This window comes from Vollenhovia emeryi, unplaced genomic scaffold, assembly GCF_000949405.1.
Source record: "Vollenhovia emeryi isolate VEMERY1.0 unplaced genomic scaffold, V.emery_V1.0 DF939379.1, whole genome shotgun sequence".
Lineage (NCBI taxonomy): Eukaryota > Metazoa > Arthropoda > Insecta > Hymenoptera > Formicidae > Vollenhovia > Vollenhovia emeryi.
In genome coordinates this window covers 7,914-31,545 of record NW_011966987.1, presented here as the reverse complement: position 1 = coordinate 31,545, position 23,632 = coordinate 7,914, and the positions used below count along the sequence as shown (strand labels likewise).

Below are 23,632 nucleotides of genomic sequence, written 5' to 3'. Positions count from 1 at the left end.
GCATACAACCGATATATATATTGAATTTTTAAGATTACTGTATTTTTTGCTGGGAAGGTATACGTAATACATCCTTAAACAAAAGTTGTAGCATTTCAAGGAGGACATAAGATAGCGGAAATGATTTGACCATGCATAGTCGTTTGAAGGTCACGTAAAAGCCACCTTCATTTTTTAGAGCCCCCCTACATTTCATTGTATATTCTTGTAATCTCGAGGTAATCTACAAAAATATGCAAAGAAAACTAGGGGGTTCTATTTAAGAAATCGGAGGTAGCTTTCACTTAACCTTCAAACAACTGTCCAAGGTCAAATCATTGCCACCCTTTTATATCTCCCTTGAAGTACTACAGCTTGTGTTCGAAACGTTTTGCTCTAAAAACGAAACTTTTCAAGATAAAAATTCGTAACGCTCTATTAGCCACGTTATATATGAAAACTTCAAAAAAATGTTAAGATAATCAAATTAAAATGAGACTTTGTATTGTAGAAGCAGATTCTTGAGACGAAGTTGATAAAAGAAACAACGTTGCAATGTTTTCGTTTCATTTGCATATTTTGTAATTGTAAAAAAAACTAGCATTTTATGTCGCAAAGTCTTGTTCTCCAATTACATCGAATTATGACGTATTCGTAAGAAACAATAAAGATTGATCTTCAGGGATGAATTAAGAAGAGGGTGATTATATCTTTTACCAGTATCTACTCAAGTTTAACATTTAAGAAAAATAATATATGAATAAAATATGAAGAAAATAAAAAACCATTAATTTTCCTCGCTTTATGCTCCCGCAACGTGACATTCGCTGTTGAACGCGAGATACAAGAGGAATTTGCCTAGGCATGTATCGCGGATTAAAGCGTGAATTTCATCTTTTTAAAATTCTAGTCTTTCCATAATTAATTCACGCACTTCGCTCCTAACAACTACACGGTTTCATTTGAACTCACGAGAGCTCCGGCGATGTTCCCTTGTTAGTCGTGCGCTCGCAAACAAGATTTCCCTGCTTGACTTGGAAACGAGCGATCAGTCGCGCGGCGATACTACTGACCGCCATTAGGAAAAGGATCGTCGATGATTAGCATTTTAATTTGTAGCAGTGATTTCTCCATATCGCTTTCTATCCTCGCTCTCCACACGAAAGGTCTGGGTAAATATATTTTATATCACAAATGTAAGAAATTAAATCTCCCGGTCTGACAACAACCGCGCGTAATGCGATACGAAACGCACGAAGCGCGCGCCTAGAGTTGCAGCTCCATAAATTTATCTGTCTGCACGACTTTACTTTTGTAAAAGTAAAAGTTTGCATTAATAACGACGACTCGTTACAATATCTTCGGTCCTTTGATTACGATCCAATGTCACAATACTCTCGATTGAACCCGAGAAAATTTTTTTTATGCATAAATATGTATTAATATGTAGTATATAGTTATATATAATTTTATATAATTATAGATTAGCAATTTTTTCATACAAATTTGTAGAATTACATAGAATGATAAAGACTTGTATAGAAATGCACCAAAAACATGTATGGACATATTTGATATATAACTTTATATATAATAATTCTATATTTATACATGCTTGTGTATGAAGCATGTTTTATCGGGAATGTTTATTTTTATTTTTATCTGTTACTATCACTGATATTATAATATCTTCTTCAATATATAAAAATATGAATATATTAACTATTAAAAGATATTTAAAAAGTTTATATATTCAAGATTAAAATGTATTTTATTGTAATGTTATTTTAATTTATTAATACTGATTTTTCAAAAAATGTGTAATAATAATAATTATTATTATCGTTACATCGTTAAGTTGCAAGTACTTGGCGCGATTCATTCAGCGCTGAATATGGCTCGAATTGTTAAACGTTCAACTATTTGTAATGCGCGTGTGTGTTAACTGTATAGATAATGAGTCAAAATTATCATGATACTTTAATACACGAACAACTAGTGTAGTACTCACTCAAGCCCTTATTCTTATCGTATTTGTTCAATCGAACTAATCATTAGGTATTGTATCCGTGTTTCTTCGTTTCCAATGTTAAAATCGTTTTTGTCTCTGTCCGTTACTATTGTTGAGGTGATGTTCTTTAAACTTGGCGCTACATCCGGTAACTTCGTACCAGAAAGCTGTATCGTATCCTCTTAACCAGACCGGTATCTATATTGATCTTGTGATCCTTTTCGTCTCTTATTATATCATTATATTCCAATCAAAAGCGATCAAACGGAACTTTCTTTCCCCTGACAATCTCTTTTTGTTTCCAAACAAAAACTGGACGTCGTTCAGTGGCGGCGACGGTGTGTTAAAGTCATATACATTCAATTCTCTGCGTGCCGCCGTAAGACGAGCCGGCGGCAAAGAGGTGCCGTAGAAGTAAAGTGTGCGTAAAAAGCGCGATATATCGCACGGGGGGGAAAAACAGGAGATTTATCTCGCACGGTCGAGATACGCGCGTCCATCACGAGTTCGAAGCGCGCGCCGCTCTCCGATTGGCCAGTCGCCGATAGCGCGGCAAAAAACGAATGCGCGCGGCGTCGGCCGGGCGTTTTCCACTTTCATCGACTTCCGTTTTTGCGGACGGGGGATTACGGCGCGGTGGTTTCCATCTCGACGGAGCGCGGGACACCGACAAGGCCGCGAGCGAGGCGGATCGTCGATCGAAACCCCGCTTCTGTCACGAGCGCCACTGCCACCGTCATCGCGCTCGCTGTCGTTCGCTGGCTTTCACTTTTCCGGGCCTATACCACGGTGAGTCTCTCGAAGCTCTTCGCGCGTGCGATTTCCCATAGGAATTCGTTTGCGTCCACGACCCGCGGTTTCGGGACCTGGGACGGAATCCTAAGTTTGTAGATTTCACGTGCGCACAGTGCACTTTGATGTAGATGTATATAGATATAATGTATATATGTAGATATACGATGTACATAATGTACTTTTATAATGACGTTTGATACCCGAACATACACTGCCTTTTTAACTATTTTTTTAACGTTATCAAAATGATATATTCTAGGTAGTCATATAAAAGATTACAAAAGAAAGATACAAATAAATGTGTGCGCGTATTCGTGTGTGTATGTGTATGTGTGTATGTATGTGTGTGCCTAGTCCATATTGTTACTTTTCGTCTAGCCAAGCTTTTCTTCACGCTTTCCACTGAATTTTCAGCATATGATGCGAGTAATGACAGTATCATTTTCATTTCGAAACGTAGCTACTTCAGACATAAATCCGACTTTCCGTCCAAGAAATTGTTTAGTCCAAAACCGTAGGTAGTGAATCACGTTTCAATACATTTTAATTTCAATACCACTTTAATCTTGAGTAATATTTACCTCAGCTTGTGCTTATCTTTTTTATACATTTTTGCAAAAATTTCACGATTTTATAAATTATATAAACATTTTTATTCGGAAACGATGATATTGGAGTAATCGCTCACGTGTGTTTGTGTGCGTTAAACTTTGCTATTTAAAAAAAATTATTAAAAAATTAATAATTATATTCCTATAATTAAGTAGTTTAATAATTTTTTTTAAATAGCAAAGTTTAGCTCACACAAACGCACGCGAGCGATTACTCTAATATCATCGTCTTCGAATAAAATCTTTTTGAATAAAATTATTAATTTCATATTAATCAAAGAGTACAAATATTATTTGACAAGTTAATTGGATTAGCGATTACGTTAATTGGAGAGTTGGATCGATATATATTTAAGAATTTTCAAATATTTTCGCACATTGTTTAGAGTTTATAGATAGAATTTTATCGTGAACTATAGATCGTTCAGAGTAAATTTTAGGCACATACTTAATACCCGAATGGAGCTAACAATAATTCCAACAATAAGCCTGACGACATTTGTATTTTTATTAAAAAACTTTTTATCATTAAACATCGAGATTTAACCAAAGAGAATAGAGAGCCATCCGAAATCACCCGGCAAAACTGGTCCTTGCAACTGAGCTTTGCGAAAGGCACAGTCTTTTCTTATTTATTGAAGCAGTATGCGGCTCCGATCTTAAACGAAGATTGTTTTTTTAGAGTCGAGGAAATAAAAGGATCGTTTGATATCTCTGACAAAGAGCAATTGACCCACGTGCACCGCCTCCGAGACGTTTAATTCGCATCGTGGTTCGACGAGCCGTGCGCTTCGTCTCGTTACGCCTTGCTTAAACACTTTCGCTTTCGCGCTCCGCGGATCATCTCGTGATCCTAATCCGCGTGATTCCTAATTGGACACTGTGTAATCGCCGTTTTACGGCTATTTACTTACCGATGCCTTATCTCTCCGAGGCGAGGATCTTGCGGTATGTATAAATATTAAATTCTGCCCAGCGCGAGTACGTTCGAGATATATTTGGCGGCTCTCTTCGCGGAATAACAACTTTTCATCTCGTGTCCGAAGGAAAGCGACGAGAAACACGATTTTTCTCCCTCGTAATCCGCCTCGTGTTTTAGTATCGTTGATGCACAATTAAAATATTTAATTAGACGCACGATTAAGATACTAATAGTAAATTAAATAAACAATTAAAAGTTCGTGCAAATTGAAATTTTTTTGTTAATGCACAATTAAAATATTTAATTAGACGTACAATTAAGATACTAATAGTAAATTAAATAAACAATTAAAAGTTCGTGCAAATTAAAATACGGATTTCACGTATCACTTTTTATTTCGATCGAAAAGCACGTGTTGGTTGATTGTAATTGCTTTTACAGCTAACTCGGACGCGACTCGCCGTAAAGAGAGTTTAAGGAGGTTGGTTGCTCAAATAAAAATAAATTCAAATTTATAGAAAAAATATATATATTTAAAAAATATATATATGTAAAAAATGATAAGAATTTTATAAAAATAAGTGCAAATAATACTATACATATTTACGAAGAATTTTGACGAATACTGAAATGACTTGTCTACGTAGTTATGAAGAACATATATGTAAATATATTGTATATACATTATCAAAATTTTTCGTAAATATGTATAGAATTATTTGCACTTATTTTTATAAAATTCTTATCATTTTTAACACGCTTTCGAGAATTGAATTACAGATATCGTAATACTTTGCTATGTTGGCCACGTGCAATAGTATAACTTTAATAATTAATTATTCGACAACCATGCAGACAATCGTCTTAAACTTTTGCATGGCGGACAGATTCCCATAGAGAGAGAGAGACGAATATTTTCTATAAATTTGAATTTATTTTTGTCATCTTCATTTCAGCAACCGTCCTCCTTAACAGTAAGTCTAAGCGAGACACGTTGATGTTTTCACGGATGTTTCTTAGACTTGTTTTTTTTCACATTTTTGTATTGCTTTCGCGTGTTTCGAACGATTACCTGGAACAACAAGCAGTTGGCCGCACAACGAAAGGCATTTCGTTAACGGCCTGTTTCGCAATAGGTGAACGGTCAAGGTACGTGCACATACGTAACAGAGAATGGAGAGCGACCGTAAAAATGTGATTTTAGAGCGGGCGTACTGTGGAGATCCGCGTTCAAAATGATGCGCATCGCCATTTCGTTAGTACACGGCGTTCCAAACATACCGGAAATTTTTTTAAACAATTTTCTTCCCATTAAAAGTATGTAACAGGACCAATGAGGAGAGTTTTTCACGTTCTTCTCGATAGAGAATTCCCCTGATCAACTTGGAGCCCGTCTTTTCTCAGCAAGAACGTCGAAGGAAGATCATCGTTGAATCCTAATCTTTCACGGTCACACGTTTTTGTAGACAATTTTTAAATTAAAGTTCAAAGACAATTTTATTTGGGAAGAATATACAGCGTTGCTGTTTGGTTTCGCAAAGTTTAGTTCGCGTCCCTTCTCAATCAAATTGTAGAAAACTAATCGACTCGAAGAGTAGCTACAGAATGGGTTCTGAAAAAGATAATCGGTGGTTTTGGAATATTCGTACAGTTACATTATGCAAATACATTTTATTTCTATGCCTCCGTAAATAAATTGCGAAAACTGAACGGGTCGAACTCTTTTGTAAATAAATCTTCCTATCTTTTGCTTGCGTTCCATTAACGATTCATTATTGAAATATTATCTCAACTGGTTTGTTCGGGTTTCGCAAGACCTGTTGTTATTATACATGCTTACTTTTATTGTACAGGATATATTATTGCTATATTACACACCAGGATGCATTTTAGTCTAGATTTATCTCATGCGAATCGAGGTAATGCTCACGTTCCGCGCGCATTAAATTATATCATTCCGCGCAGCCGTGGTCATTAACACCAAACGCGAGTGCATGTACGGGCATATAAACATGATTTTTAAAAATAATAATTATAGGCGCGTTGGCCACGTGCATGGCGTGTAATTAATCCGGTGAGAGACCATACTTATCGCTTTCCCTGTTTCATTGAACAGTCGAGAGAGTTACACCGACCGGCTCATCGTTACTTAAACACTATTTGTCATTTTAGTATCTTGATCGCGCGAGGGGGAGATGATCAGGAAAATGGAACAGAAAATGCTAATGACATGGAAGGATCGGAACACTTCATTGGTACGTAATAATTGTTTACTATTAGCTGAAAATTATTACCTGACGGTTACGTTCGTCGCAACGATCGTAAAAAGATTCATTTGCGCGCGAGCCATTAAATTATCGTAAAAAGTTTGCAAATCGTTACATTATTAATTATGCTGTCAGAGCTACGTCACTGCGGGCTGTGGTTTTTCCGACCTCTTGGTAAGATAACTAATAGTTAAATTATACGTCCGCCTAATTCGAAGGAAAAACAAGAACCTATACAGTGTGGCTCATTTTAATCAATCCACTCAAATATCTCAAAACGTACAAGTTCCAGAAGAAAACTTTTCAGACAAAAGTTGTAGGGTTTTAGGTAGCGCATTACATGGCAATATCACTATGACCTTGAATAGCATTGTCAAGGTCGCGTGGAGGTCATCTTAAATTTTTTTAACGGAACTCCCTATTGTTTATTGTACTATCTTATTTTACTAATTAATATGAACGTCTTTTATCTGAAACATGTTTTGATTTGCCTAATACGTTTTGGGATATTCGAGAGAAAATTGATAACTTTTTTTCAATATTTAGCTTATGATATCTCGAATATCCCAAAAAGTATTAGGCAAATAAAAAAATGTTTCAGATAAAAGTCGTTCATATTAATTAGTAGAATAAGATAGTATAATAAACAATAGGGGGTTCCATTTAAAAAATTTAAGATGACCTCCACGTGATCTTGACAACGCTATTCAAGGTCATACCGATATCGCTGTATAATGCGTTACTTGGAACCCTACAACTTTTGTCTAAAAAGTTTTCTTCTGGAACTTGTACGTTTTGAGATACTCGAGTGGATTGATTAAAATGAGCCACCCTGTATATGATTTAACTATTAGTTAACTCACCAAGCGATTGGAACAACCAGCCCTATTTTAAAAAATTCAGAGTTGTCCTAATTAATTGTTGCTGCAAGTAAAATATTTTCAAACAATGAATAAAATTCATAAGGCTCTAATGTAAAAACACAAATACGAAGTAAGAAAGGAGTAAGAGCCAAGACAGGATGTTAGTGTCTAAATAATTTCAAAATATTTTTGTTCAATGTTCAATCTAATTATCGCTGACAACAGGTTAGCCCATTTTTAATGGACAGATATTTATCGACTTGGCTAATTATTACGAGAGAGTGCGATTCTCTTTACAATTATTTTTTATCTCATAACATGAGCCCTTGCTTTATTTCGCGACGTTAAATCCTTCATCTATCAATCAGATTTTAATCTCGAAGTTTCGGCATTCATAATTTTGTAGACCGCGTCTCTCTTAATGTTTTTCCCAATTAATTTTTACAAAGCGACTGTCTATCGTTTTCACGCTGCTGCTTGTTATAGCAATTGATAAGACAGCATTGTTGCAGGTCTTTTGCTTTTTCCTCACGTTCGTTATACTCACGTCGGCATACGATCCGGACGATGAGTCCTTGAAGGATATCCTCTTACCGGAAGGTCAGTTTGAGGCGTTTTACCTGAAAGGTACGCAAGAAGAGGAGCAAAACGCCGTGAGACCGCCCCATCTTCACGGGTCCTTTCATCAATACCGAAATCCAGCACTGGTTGACGCGCCCAACAGCGCGGCATACGGATTTCGTTTCGACGGGAAACGCCGCTTCAACTTCAGTTGAATTAACGCGAATGATTCAGAAAAAAGAAAATACAACAAAAGAACACCTAATGCTGACAGAAACATGACTGACACTTTCATCAGGAATTGCGGTTATCATTGAAATGTGAAGATCGGGAATACGTAGATGCCTGGCAGTTAGCGGTTAGAGCGATTTGCATCGTTTTGTTTAGTCAAGCGTATAAATTGAAAGTGTTTATGCATAAGAAAATTTCACTCGTATCTTTTCCTCCGGATAAAAATCGTGAATGTGGCATGACAATAACCATTTTAATAATTTAACAACAATTATTTATATAGTTGCTGCGGTTTCAAGCGAATTCCTTGATTTGTAGAGAAATAAAATATACGTTTTGCATCATCTGTGTCCTTTTTTTTAAATTAGACTCGACATCCTTTATTAATCTTGCTAAAAAATCGAATGTAAACCGCGATGAACTGACAAACTACGTTCGGATCAATTTGTCAGTCGTGTTGATATGATGATTAATGGACGACGCATTCGCTCAATTAATTTACACGGTATATTTCATGTTGGCAAAGATAGTGAATGTCGAGAATTAATGAAGCTATGTCTGACGCCATCATAAATCATTTTAGATCAGATAACAATTACAAGCTAGAATTTGCTCAATTCTAAATCGATTCTAGGTAAAAGAATATTCAAATAATTTAACACACATATTCAAAACTCGATAATACGTAATTGGTTATCTAATGTTTTGGCTATTAAAATGATTTATCTCTTATTCCTTCCAATATTGCACAAGAGAGTAATAACGTTCGTGTAATCGGTAATTAAAAAATAAAGAGTTCTTCACAGATCTCGACAGAGCTCGACGCGCGAGCTAGTAATGCATTTTTTCCCCCCACTAATCAGATTTCACTCCAATGGCAATAAATTCATGGTGGAAGCACCGTATGCTAAATGCCGCTATCTCATATTAGGAGCATATCTCATAATGGAAGACTTTCCTCTATGTTTGTCATTTAACGTTAAGCAGAGTTTAAAATTCAAAGCTTTCAAAGTCCTAAAGAAGATATTAAACATTGGAAAGTTGCAATAAAGCGATGACGCCTGTCGATTTTATTAAAAAAAAAACCGATTAAGTTCAAATTCATTAAATTCCACAATTTAAAAGGTTTGTAATCCTGAGACACTATATGTAGTACACAAAATTGAGAAAGTACGGACTAAGCGTATTCAGAGATACCGATCTTATCGGGAGGAACAATTATAAAAATTTATGTAAGACATAGTTACCTGATTATACGACCGAGCAAGACCGTTCCTACGCACTGGTTTTGATACCCGACTGGTTTATCGCGGCCGAAGGAACTGATTTGCTGCCAGATTAGATATTATTAGCCAACCCGCGTGGAATGTCGGCTCTTCGCGCATTAATCCACTTTTTTAAAAGCCCCCCCCTATAATTTATTCCGTTACCACGCCCCTTCCGTTCGCGACCATTCTCGCGATCGGATATAATTATTCGAAAGATCGAGATTTTATATGTGGAATTATATCAGAATTGCGTCTACTTCTGTGCCAATTAATTAAACGGATTTCTACCCAATTGAACAGCAATGGCGTGGAATTACTCCCCGACACCGGTAATGCGATGCGACTCTAGCGATGCAACAAACAACTTTCCACGTTTAGATGATGTTAGAAACCTAGCGCCACGCTGGAGATGGTAACATCACAAACTCACGCAATTAAAATGGCGCGTAAACGATTTTACTTTCATTAAGCCAATGGCCTTTGTTATGACTAGTTTAACTTACAATTAACGTACAGTTAAATTGCGTTAATTTGAAAAATCGGAGGATTTCAACGGCGAAGACTCTTCATTGCGCATTTGCACGATATGTGTCCGTATGCGAGTACTAGGACAGCGATGTTAAAACGCTGCGTAAATTCGTTGAGAAATATATATTTTTCTGTTACGTGTACTTATCTGCGGGTTTTCATCTCTACAATTATTCAAGATAAACGAGCCTCTGCTCTTTCAAGCAAGAATTTATTGGTAAAATCTCGTGGGTTATTAAATCGTGAAATTTAGAGAAAAGCGATGCAATGCGGATTGTGATTTACTCGACATTTATTTACGTGTTATATGAATGTCCCAGGTTTTAATGGTTAACCCGCACCGGCGTGTTTTACGGGGAAAAGTAAGATAAAAAATATATAAATTAAAGTATTAGAGGGAAGTCCTTTATTACGAGATAGGATCCTAATATGGGATAGCGGGGTTTCTGTTAAATTAACAAACATCATCAGTTGATTCCATCATAAATTTGTTGTCCTCGGAGCAAAATCTGTTTAGTTAGCAAAATCGTTGCGAGAAAAGGTTTGTGATTGAATTTGGACGTTGAAAACCTGCTATCTCATATTAGTAGACTTTCCTCTATGTAAACATAGAAGCTTTTATTAAAAAGTTACAACAGAAACGTGTACCGTAAATGAAGGAAATCTGCTCTTATCTCACATCTGGAATACAACAGTATTTCATTAACATCTTGTCGGCGATTATCGGCTTCATTACGTTCTTTATCTGAACGGCATCGATTTCGATAAAATATCAAGGAAGATATGTAGAAGCTAGCCGTGTAAAATAAATTAGTTTACAAGAGATCTTTTTCCTTGTGGCTACACACGTGGAATAGAATAGGAGCTGCAAAAGGACGAAGACAGCTGCAACCGCGAGATATCTTGCTTTAGTATGACAATAAACACGTTCGCCTACTAGTCGTAGAGATCCGATTGCAATTTAGAAACTATGCGATTTATCTCTCTCTCGCAACAATAAGGAAACATAGAAAACGAATTGCTCCCGTTACTCGCCCGGTTCTCGTGTGCGCCATAATGGCGTATGTGTTGTGGGTTCGGGATTACACGCCTAAGATGCGTTATCGAGCCCGCTTCGGCACGGACCCCGCTCTAATAGCTACGAGAGAAGCTTTAAAAGAGGTGGCCAACACTGCGGCACAACAGTCGTCTTCGCAGTAGATCGGTGAGGTGAGCGAAATTTCGTGAGCGAGCGACGATATGAGGATCACGTGTCTCATTACGGTGAGTGAGGACGGTTCAGTAACGAACGATTGTCCTCGCAGTGAGAAAAGTGAACGACGGAATTGCAATCGACGTGACTAATTGCCGAAAGAATTGTTGAAACAATACGGATCTCTCGCTAATATCGTCCGATTCCGTCAGTAATGCTTCGTTCGATAATAGTGAACATAAGGATACGTGAACGAGGGCAATTAAAAATTGTAGCTGTTTGTCAGGACATTTTTGACCAACTCTTTCTAATTCGAATTAATCACCGAGCTTGTATGCTTAATTTAATTTTGCAGAACACGACTTTGTACGCGACAAAACAGCCGGCAATTTTCAACAATACCTCAACTAAATGAAAATCTATGCGAAGGAAATCTCACTTAGCAAATCTTTCTATAAAAATTCAAATTCAATTGATGAATATCAGTAGCGCAATTACGTTATGTTTAAAAGGTCATAAAATATTTCATAAATTGTATCAACGAAATTATATCTTTATGAAATATTTCATGACTGTTCAAATGTAACGTAATTGCGCTGCTTATATAGAAAGATTTGTTAAATGACATTTTCTTCACATACGAGTACACTTTTTATTTAGTTGAGATATCGTTGAAAATTGTTGACTGTTTTGCTGTACACAAAGTTGTACTCAGCAAAATTAAATGAAATTCGAGCGGGCTTTCAACGTATTCTGCTCTTGTAATTCTTATCGTTACCTCAAATATCAGGCAAGTTCAAGCGAACTCAATTGACTTTCAATTTTCCCTTTTCTTCGAAACGAGACCCTTTAAGAAAAAATAATTTAGAATCATCTATCTTCCGTTTGTATTATATATTTTTCACCCTGTGTATATAATAAGTTACAAATTAGAAATATATATTTATTCTACATGTGCGTTTCATACATGCCTTATGTATAGGTCTGCGCGTATCTGTCATCAACAGTGTCTACTAACGAAATCCAATATTTGAATAGGTAAGTATTAATAATAGATCTTTGCAAGATATCTCCTATTTTATATTTATATTAAAAACTAAATTTTCGTCTTTGATTTAAACAAAATTTTCTGTTGTTATAATTCATAAATATTGAATAATGTATTTATATCAAATTTTGGGTCAAACGGAAAGTACGTTTCGTTTTTAGAGAAAAATAAAAGACGTTTTTTTAATTTACAACTTTATTTTATTCTACACGTGTGTTTTGTTTCTCTCCATCTTTTTAAAAACACAACACAGTTTTGATCGATAACGTTTTGTTTTTTATCGATATCTATTTAGTTCCGTCTAGAGACATCTCTTGCTAAGAATGGAACGAATTTTGCATATTTTTATTTCCAAGTAACATTCTGCTTGAGTTTTTTAACATAGAAACGACGCGTAAATATAATATTACTGACTTTTCCAGGCTAAGGAGGGCAAGGTCGCAAGAAAAGTCGGTGCTCGACAATGCCGCGGCGCGAAAAGACTCAAATCCTAACACTGGGATTCGTCCAGATATACTGCCTGCATTGCGAAGGTCTCGATTGCAGGAACAAATTGAGACTTTCCCGAAACCCTTTCACAGGAATGCCCACGAGTCTCAGCAGCCTAGTCCGCAGCAGCAACACCCCCGCGACCGCTCGAAGCGTCCAATAAAACGTCTGAAGGTTCGCTCGATCGCCGGTTCGACGTACGAGGTGGACGGCAATGAAGTCCACGAGATCCACGAGATTCACGAGCCGGTCCCCGAGGTGCACGACGAAGGGCCGATTTACATCAAGCCCGTGGTTCGCGTCACGAAGAAGAATATTTTTGACTCTATCGTAGACATACTACATCAACTGGTGTCCCCGCCCAAGAAGGAGCTGGGCCCGATAGTCGGGCCCATCAAGATGCCCGGGTCCAAGCGCAAGATCTATCTGCGCCTGTTGGAGCCGGTCGACTCAAGCCACATAAACGTACGCTTTGTAACGCAAGTGCCGGTCCCCATAGTCGACGAGGAGTCTATCTTGTCGCGGGAGCACGAGTCTGTCTTACCGTTTCTACCCTACGCCGATCCCGGCGTCGCGCTTTTGCACCGACACCCCGTCGCGTCGAGCGACGCGACGTTCAGCTCCTCCAATCGTCATCAATCGGTTCAATTGCCGCGGAACACCAGCCAGATTTCCGGCAAAGGTCGAGGGTCGCAGTCGAAACCCGCAACCAAACTGAAGCATCCTCCGGAGGATCCCAAGGACGAGGAAAAAGTGTCGCCTGTTAAAGTGGAAGCCGCGAGCGGAGCGGAAAGCGACAAAAACTACTATCAATACCAAACGGAGGGTGACGCCGTGAGACAGGTGACGGAAATAATTGAGGGCGCAACCGGAAACGAGCAAGGTGCGAAGGGTTCCTTAGAACCCTGGTATCAGCTGAGCACGCACCGTTTACCCCTTCGGCAGGTCTCGCCGCTGTACCCGCTCTCGGCGATGGGGCACGCCGATTCCGGCCCTTACGAGAGCACGTACAAGGTGCCAAGCGACAGTCTCACTGTCCCCGGCCAGTACACGAGCTCGTACGAGCAGTACGGCAGCGTCGACGCGGGAGCAGCGTCGGGATTCTACGACCAGTCGTCCTACGCCGTCCCGAACACCTATGCGACCACTCAGCAGAAGCAGAACGAGTTTAGCAACGCCCCGAGCTCTTACCCGATCTCTTATCAGAATCAGAACGAGTTTAACAACGCCCCGAGCTCCACTTCTTACGTCAAGCAGAACGATCTTTTTAGCGCTCCCACCAGCCACGCGAGCTCCTACGCGAAGCCGGCCAGCGTGCCACCGCCGTCCGGCACTTACGCGACTTCTCACGAGGCGCAGAACGCCGCCCAGGCTGGTTCCAGTTCTCAGAATGCGCTTCGTGTCATAGACCCGCCGCTTTATATCCCTGACCCTCGGCAAGTCCCGGAGGCTCACGCCAACAAAGTATTCAAACACCCCGCGACTCAGCAGCAGCCCTACAATTTACACGTGTCCAATGCCAATGAGATAGGCTTGCCACGCGACACCGCGCAGAACGGCGAGCGCCCAGCCGATCAGGTGACGTGGGGTAAAGTGAAACGAGAGAAGAGCAAGTCGAGCTTCCCGAAGGGCGAACCGAATTTCCGGAAGGACGAGTCCAATTTCCACAAGAGCGCGGAGATCACCGCCGATAACAATCGCGAGAGTTGGCAGCCACTCATGTTCGTGCCCGAGGACGCGGACTGGCACAAGGCGTTCGCCAATCTGGCGAAGGTCGCGAAGGATAAGAATCAAGACGCTAATCACCACAATGCTATCGCGAGGCAACAGTCGACCAGTCGTCCGAGACAGCTTTCGCGAAATACCACGCCCGAGAGCGCGATTGAGTCGGGGCGGGTGGATCAGCGTCAAGGCGGTAAACGCCGTCACCTCTCGGTCGCGTCTACTCGAAATTCAAGATGCCCGCCCTCGGACAAAGGGAACAGATGCGAACAAACGGAACCTACGGTCGTTTCGACGCCTCGTCCGGAAGGCAAGATTGCGAAGGGACAAACGCAGTCGGCTGCCAATCTCGAGCCGATTGTGATTGCTCCAAAACCGGTGGCGAGCAACGCGGTCGAAATGTCGAGATCGAACGTCACCGCGGAGAGCAGCTGGATAGAGGAACCGCAAGCGCTGGTAATGACGACCGAGGCTCTCGCGACGAGTAGCACGACCGAGAGACCGTCGCTGGTGATTAAGGTGATGAAGACCACGACGGAGAAGTCGATCGAGAATAAGACCACGAGTGAACCGACGACGAGTAGTGCAACAGAAAAATCGGCGGCGAGCAGCACGACGGAGAGATGGTCGACAAGCGGCACGTCGAAGGCGCCCGTGCCGCGAAATAATACGACGAAGCGGCTACAGTTGCCGAAGCGGCCTATGATAATGAAAAAGCCGACATTTGTATTGAAGAGCATGCAACCGGCTGGCACGACGAAGAGAACGGTGGTGAGCAGCACGACGCGGAAGCCGACGGCGCACAGCACGACGGAGAAAACGAAGACGACGAGGCGATCGAAATTCCAGGGTGCAATTTCGAAAATGAAATCGAGCACCACTTGATAATATGTTTGTTGATAGTACAGTTCTTTCTAGGCATAATCGACAGCGGTGGCGCGCGTTCTTATGCATTTAAATGTTGACGCATATGCGCGTTAGGGCTGTCGCGCACAAAATCGCGTAACTGTATGTCAACTAATCTCTCCCGCGAGGTCGTATCTCGATTTTACGTAATTTTCCATGTTTCTGTTTAAACGCTCATTTTGGTCCTAAATGAGCGTTTAAACAGAACAACCGGAAATTGTGTAAAATCGAGATACCTTGCCGAAAGAGATCAGTCGATGTGGCATAAGAGCATGCTATATAAATCAATATAGAAACATAATGCTCGATGCTCATTGGTTTAGACGGTTCTTACATAGCGTAACTAGTGGGTCCACTCTCTGTCGGCTCCCCTTTGATCTTTGCAGTCTCGATCACGTGGTATTCCGCCATGCACTCGGGCAGGATCCAGCGATGTGTGTGTGCGCATATGTACTTATACACAGACATAGCATATACAGGGTGTCCCAATTTAATGTCTCACCCCAAATAACTTTTTATTTTTGATCGCAGGAAAAAACGTTTCAGACAAAATATTCTATTCTAAATTTATTGCGAAAAATTTTTTTCGCAATAAATTTAGAATAGAATATTTAGACACTACCACCCTGTCACGGCTCTGAGTCCTTTAAATTCTTTGAAATTTGTATTTAACACATAAGAGCCATACTAATTTATTCCAGACAAAAGTTGTTTGGTTCGAAGGGGGACATAAGATGGTGCCATTAATTTGACCTTGACGAGTTGCTTGAAGGTCACGTAAAAATCACCTTCAATGTTTTTAATGGGACCCCCTATTGTTCATTATACTATCTTACTCTACTAATTAATATGAACAACTTTTGTTTGAAACATTTTTTTATTTGCTTAATACCCGACACAGCACGGAAAGATTGCAGGAAGATTGCAGAAATGTTACATTGCAATATTGCAGCAACGTTGCGCAACATTGCTGCAACGTTTCTGGAGGATTGCAGCAACGTTGAAATGTCCGCCCTCAGAGAGATTGCAGTGCAACATTATAGCAATGTTGCAGCGCAATATCTTTGGAATAATTTGTTGTTGTATATAAGCAGAGAATTTACTAATTACATATGCATCCGGGCCTTTTTCAATACACAGCAAGCTATTGCGAAGCAACCTAGGGAGATTATGTCGCTTCGCAATAGATGGAGATTGCGAGCAACACCGCACTGATCAAGTACTTAATAATTCGCGCATTATTGGTATCAACGAAAATAGCATTATAAAATTCTCGTAATTAGAAGAATTTTTTAAATAGAAAATATAGTATTTTTATTATTTTTGAAACATTGCTGCAATATTGCTATCGAAAGTTTGCAATTTTATATCCCTGCAATGTCTCTGCAAGATTGCACTGCAATCTGCAAGATTGCAACGTTTCTGCAATGTAACTGCAACCATCTGTGCTGTATGGGACTTTTTGAGATATTCGAGAGAAAATTTGTAACTTTTTCAATGTTTAGCTTATGACATCTCGATAACTGTTTATCGGAGGGAAAAGTAGTACGGGACTTTTTTTACTTGATTTGGTCTCAGAAATATGCTGTTGCAATAGTGTTCCAATTATTGAAAATTTTTATGTATTGTAACACACAAAATGTACATACATACACAAAAATTTTCAACTTTTAAAGTTTGTACAATGTTTTTACACGCTGTGAAGTAGGGAACGCGCAGCCTGTTCTTACTATAGATTAGTTTTCTGTTCCTGCACTGGTGAACTAGTGCAATAAATTAGAGTAAGGCGAGTATATTTTTTCTCATTCTAGCTTACTGCACTAGTTCACCAGTGCGGGAACAGAAAACAAACCTTATGTCTATGCGTACTCATCAAAGTCATACTACTACACACATAACTTTTCTCTCATTGGTCTGCCCAGAACAATGTCGGATGCGCAGAAGGGATCGACGTAAAAGAACGCAACAAATGACGGAGTGGACCTACTAGTTACACTACTACTTATGTTGCGCATAGCTATGCAATTTTGTGTGCAATAGGCCTTAGTCATGGCGGAGTACAATGATATCCGGAATAATTTGCGATTCTTCGCCCCCCCTTTTCCACGCAAAATGTCGTCCGCACGTATTTGCGTGTATTACCATATATGTATATGTATATGCGTTTATATCTCGCATGACAGATACAATAGATTAAGATAATCTATGCGCTGAGAGATCGAGCTAGTGCTACGTGCTTTCTTTTGTCTGCTTCCAAAATTATGGGTCTATTCATGTAAAAATGCTCTCTGTAACGCTGTATCTCTATAAGCTATGCGGCACTGTAGAGTAAGAGAGAAAGAGCGAAAAGAAGAAACAGCTAAAGAGCTGGAGAGTTACGAAGCTTACGGTACGAAAATATTCTTACAGAATACAGAGCTGTCGTCGAGTCATTCGCGGAATCTAAAGAGAAATATTCTACGGGGTAGCTAAGGATAATTATTTTCGAGGGAAACGGGTTTGGGCACTGATCGTTTGCGAAACAAAAGTGGCTACATGTTCATTTTATATTGAACGTAAAGGACTGAGAGGTGCATTAATATTTGTATTTGGCAAGAAATCCCATTACAGCGTTTGTCGCTGAAAACTATATGCGTTATTTATCTTACCGTTTTTATTTACGCAGTACATAGAATACAGATTGTCTCCGAATGATTAACATTTTCTAAAATGCGCAAATTAATAGCTCCGCCGATTAATTGAAACTTGATATAAACTTTGCTTGAAGTTAAACGAGAGTTAAATAAAAGATGTCGTTATCTAATCGAATCTCTTCCGTTCAATGCTCTTAACCGAGAGGATTTGAATCGAATTAGAAATAAGAATCAAAGTAATAAACGAATCTACACAGATAAAAGGCACAGCCATACTTCTGAGTCATCGTATACATATTAAATTGATAACATTGTTAATAAACTTGGTTCTTCAAAGCTTCGTCAATTTGTTTATATGTATACTGTATATTTTTTTGTTGTACTATTTCTAAGTTGTACATAAATAAATAGATTCTTGTATGATACGTTTGTACCTAATTTGCTCAACATTGAAACATTTATCACGTAAATAAAAAAAGAAGTAATAAACAGTACTTTACTTTCAGTTTGCCCTAATTTCTAATTGGAGCTACGTTACATTTTGCATGACGAATGGGAAAGTGATATGGACAATGTAGGTGTTATTATTGCTAAACTATACTTACGGATCCACTTAAGATAGGATGCGCAGTATTAGAAAGTTTAGATATACGTTTTAGATACATTTATAATAATTTATTGTTCAATGTGTTTATATTAACACCTTCATGATGAAAGTAAGATTAATAATTTCGCAAATAACAGTTTAGTGAAAATATTATTACGAAAATGTGTACCCTATAAAAATCCGGCGGATTTTACATATTTCATTCAGGTCAATCAGCAATAATTTTATTTATCTTTTTAATTTTATATCATTTGCGTGGATTCGCACCACTAAGATTTGCCTTGCCTATAAAACTTGTAAGTGTTCCTTGAATGAATTTGTTTTAGCGAATAATACTAAAAGCAACATGGGTTTAACATACTTGATAACGCTATGACTAATAAGACAAATTGAACAGAAAAGAATTTCTCAGTTGAAGAGATGAAAAATTCGTAACATGAGAAAGAGAGCTAGAAAAAGGAAACCGAGTGTAAACTGTTATAACATCTACAATAATTGTAACTCTTCATTAAGTGCTCGTCCACAGCGAGACGTGTTCGGCACAGTAAAAAGAGGCGCGTACGAGTAGGAAAAACGCGATAATGCACTTTCCAAGTAACAGTCACGGCCCTTGCATCGATCGTTGAACGGTTTTCCATCCTAGAGACTAACGTACCCGTGAAATCAACATGGTCGGCGATTATGATCAGGATCGCCGAGGCAGTCACGCCGCGGCGATCTTTTATATTCCCTTTCTTCTTTTTCTTCAGCCGCTGGAAAACGCGAGCGCACTGCTAATCGCAGAAGCATGTTTGTATAATGTATACACGTGTGTGGGCGGAATTTCTTGTACTGTTCGCGGCACTATGCCGATTTCACTTTTAACTCTTATACGCATGTGATTAGGTGAATTAATTTGTTGCTTGCGCGTCTTGCACCTTCAAGATGTCACGACTCGAAGAGAGGGACGCTTCGATACACAATTCACTGCCACGTTGCTTGCAATTAGGAAAATTAACGAATTTAATGAATAATTAATTCAATTTTTCCATTTATACAATATTTTTCTTTATTTCCCTTGATTTTTTCTTAAGATGACCCTCCGGTTTAGAATACAATACTGTGAATGTCTTCAACTAATATTTATTATTTCACAATTTTTTACTGCGTAATTCATAATCATAAACTATGAATTATATATTTTTGTCTCATTCTACGATTTAGGCTACACTACATTCTATTGTCGTGCTTCAAATCTTTATCCTTTGCACTCTTTCGTTTAATTACATCTATTTTCATATCCGTCTTAATATTCTACTTTATTTCTATTATCGGATCCTTTCCTTTTCTTTTCTATCTCCTCTATAACTTCTGTACTTTTTCTCCTACATCTATAAATTCATCCATTTGCATATCAGCTCTAGTTACTCTTTCCTAAATACATAATTCTCTACTGCACTCTTATGCTCTAGATACACTATCTTCTTCTTCGTATCTGCATAATAATGCAATTAGAATGCATTTTCACAATGAATCAGAGAGTTATTGTCTCATCAATAAAGCTACATACACATATGTATAATATATTAATAAAATTACACCCAGTGAGAAATGATTCGTCGACCGACGTCGAAGCGACGTCGAATCGACATCGACACCGTCGAATTGACGTCGATTCGACATCATTTCGACATCGATCAACGAATCATTTCTCACTGGGCATTGTTTTCTTTTCGTGCGAGTAATATCGGCATTAAATGTGTGATTTTGAAACCAATATATCGCAATTAATATATTCCTTGGTAGAGATTAAAATAAATAAACACGTAAATATATACATATATATATAAATTTTACAATAAAAATGCTACAACGCTTTTTGCGTTATAAGCAGTTTCGCCTTTACGTGTAAAAATGTGTGGGAAATCATTGGGATGAATCCAGTAAAAGAATTGTTTTGTGATATTTTAGAGCGATAAATATAAGTGATAGTGATGAATGCACGTTGGGCGGAGCTTCGTGGAATATTTTGTGTAGAGATTCACCTCGCTAGTTACTGGTTGCACTATATATACGTTCGCTTTATAGCTACGCGATGCTCAGAAGATATCTCTCAGTTGACCAAAGTGTTTCGAGAAAAGCCTTACAGAAGCGGATTGTGAGTTTACCACAATGAGGAACAAATTCCTGGTGAGATACGTTTATTAGAACATTAATTTGTTATTATATTTAAATTTCAGGTTAAATTTTGTATTTAACAAAAGATACGATTCGTTTTATTTTACTTTAAGTTAACTTTGCTATTTGATTTGAAATAAATGTGATGTAATAATTTGTTTGATATCAACTTTATAACTAATTTTAGTTCAATGTTCGATTTTACAATTAATTTTTCCTTTAATCCAGAAGAGTTTGTATAATAGCGAGATAACTGTACATATTAATAATATTATATATTGTATAATAATTTAAATTATTTTTGTTTGTTGCAGTACACTATGTTGTTCTTTATAACTTTTGCGCTGATACACCAATCGATCGAATCGTGAGTATTTACAGTCGAGTATGTTAAGAAACATAAGTGTGCAAATATTATATAATAAGCAAATACGTGAAATATTTGTAGAACCGTTATATTTGATTTGTTTTTTTTAGGAAGAAAGTGGTGATACACGTCCCTTATCGGGTGAAGAATGTGAAACATACGCACACGATCTACAAGATAGTTGCACACCATCGCGAAGGGAAACACAAAAGTGATGAAGAATACTACGACGATTATTAAATACGTGTATTTTTATAGGTTATAACATTGTAGTAATTAATGCAGCGGCATAGCAAATCCAAAGAAAACAGGAAATTAGATTAAGTACAACGTACGTAGCGGCTTTCTGTCATTTTATACCATGTAGTATAGCGCGTAATGTCTCTTTTATAAATAAAATGACATGTGAATTCAGGATTGCTTTTCGTTATACCTTCCCAACAAATACGAAATTGCGATTGTTCTTGATGTCCAAATACCGCATTTTTTTCGAGAGTCTGGAAAACAAGACTTAATAATCTTTAAAAGAAATACACGATCACGAAATTAAATTGTAAACTCTATTTCCATCTCCTTCAAGTTTACACTTTTAAATCATTGATGTTAGATTGTTTTTAAGCGCATTTGTTTTGTATACTTTTAATATTCCTATAATTTAAACGTAATACTGAAGTTTATTTGTTGTGTGTATCTGTACACGGAAAGAATTTTATCTTGAAAATCACGTGATCGTGGGACAACATGGTATTTTGGAGAACTTTCCGAGTTTTTTCAAATTTTACCATACATTTCACTAGTAAAATGGATACTAAATAGAATTATTATACTAGTGAAATGTATGGTACAATTTGAAAAAACTCGCATAAAATTCTTTGAAATGTCGTGTTGTTCCACGATTATATAATTTTGAGGATAAATTTTAAAAGAAAATTCTCTCTGTGTACACATATGCTTTATCTTGAACATCGTGATTATTATTTTATATAATTTTATTTGGATTACTGTAATAATTATGATATTGATTGAAATGATTGATCAATCAATGTTTAATATTTTTCCTCTTCAACGATGTATAACATTTGAAGTAATAATGACCACTTTAAACGTATATTTGTTTCCGTTATTTAACAAAGCGTAACATAAATTGGTTTTTAATATGAATAAAATTATATTGTAAAAATACGAGACAACATTATTTCAATTTTTAATTATTATACACAATAATAAATTAAAGTTTCTGAGTGATATTTCTCGCAATAAATGAAAAATATGAAATATTTAGACATTAACACCCTGTCACGGCTCTCAGTCCTTTATTCCTTCAAATTTGTGTTTATCGCATTTGAGCCACACGAATTTTAATAAATTAAAGTTTCTTTTTATTATAATTTAAAAATATCAAACAATGTTGCGGTTATTTTCTCAATAGAGTAAAATATCAGACAAAACAAATAATTTTTCCACGACACTGAACTTGGCCGGACTATTTTCATGGTTTATTGACCCCGTAATTTCTAAAGCCGCATCAGTTACGGATCGGCAGATGAAGCATATCACCGGAAAGATACAGCGAAAGTGATCATCAGCCGTGAACTGCATCACGGTATTGTATCGCTTTGCAAGATTCGCTTCGATGAAACGAAGATGGCATATAAATGGCGATTCGCTGTCAGTGATATCAAACGACAATTGGCTGCCAACAATCGCGTTTGCGATCGCGGTTACGACGACTCGACAATAAATCATGGTAATAACATTGATAGTCAACACCAAAGTGAATAATATTGGGAAGCGATTTTTACATCTATAAAAAGTTTACGTTTAAGTTATAAATATAATATATTTACGTTACTCAAATATTTGAGTAAGAAAGAAGAATTTCAAAATACATCGAACTCTGCACGGCTATTCACGAGTACCGTAATTAGTGATCGAGTATTACACCGTTACGTGTGCGTGCATCGTTCTTGTAAACGCGATTTAAATCAACGAGAGATCGTAGATATTGGTATAACGGAATCGTGACCAACATGAATATTGCCGATTAATTCAGAAAGCACGTATGGGCGATCAAAGTGTAACGACCGCGACTTTATATTTCAGAGGATCATTATCAGTCTGCTTTTCATTCTGTCGAACGGGGCGTTCAACAGCGGAAGCGCCAAGGAGCAGTGAGTATGCAACGGTACCATGTTATTAGATAATTTCATCTACTTCGCATGGAATTGCCTCGAAAGATGCTCGGCGTTGAACGTGATTGCAGAAATTCACGCTTTCTTGTAGAGAAAATCATAGTTCACACTTACTCTCGTTCTTACTTGTTGGCAAATTGAAATTGTCGTATACACATTACATCGTCTTATTAATTGCCCTGCTATATTTATTAACGTGCTATCACTCGAGGTGCATATTTTTCGGGCTCCCCTGATTGATTACTCAGGTCAACACGAATTTTGACTTTGATAAGAGAGTATG

The 23,632-nt window shown here is 37.9% G+C and overlaps 2 protein-coding genes across 3 annotated transcripts in view; both read left to right on the top strand.

Annotated features, from left to right (window-relative positions):
- The first annotated feature begins 2,601 nt into the window (after positions 1-2,601).
- On the top strand, positions 2,602-8,583 carry LOC105558117. Of its 2 annotated transcripts, none has more exons than XM_012005639.1 (3): positions 2,602-2,779; positions 6,491-6,573; positions 7,961-8,583. In XM_012005639.1, the coding sequence occupies exons 2-3, from the start codon at positions 6,514-6,516 to the stop codon at positions 8,222-8,224; spliced, it is 324 nt and encodes a 107-aa protein (XP_011861029.1). In that variant the 5' UTR covers positions 2,602-2,779; positions 6,491-6,513; the 3' UTR covers positions 8,225-8,583. The 2 variants fall into 2 exon arrangements, with proteins under 2 accessions (XP_011861029.1, XP_011861030.1); XM_012005640.1 differs by lacking the exon at positions 2,602-2,779 and adding an exon at positions 4,122-4,344.
- A 9,123-nt stretch (positions 8,584-17,706) lies between these two features.
- The window catches only part of LOC105558124, a 12,208-nt gene continuing 6,282 nt past the window's right edge, over positions 17,707-23,632 (top strand). The window contains exons 1-5 of the mRNA XM_012005649.1: positions 17,707-17,782; positions 21,105-21,157; positions 21,268-21,368; positions 22,678-22,904; positions 23,261-23,328. Of these exons, the coding sequence (XP_011861039.1) occupies positions 17,707-17,782; positions 21,105-21,157; positions 21,268-21,368; positions 22,678-22,904; positions 23,261-23,328 (525 nt within the window). The remainder of the gene's footprint in view (positions 17,783-21,104; positions 21,158-21,267; positions 21,369-22,677; positions 22,905-23,260; positions 23,329-23,632) is intronic.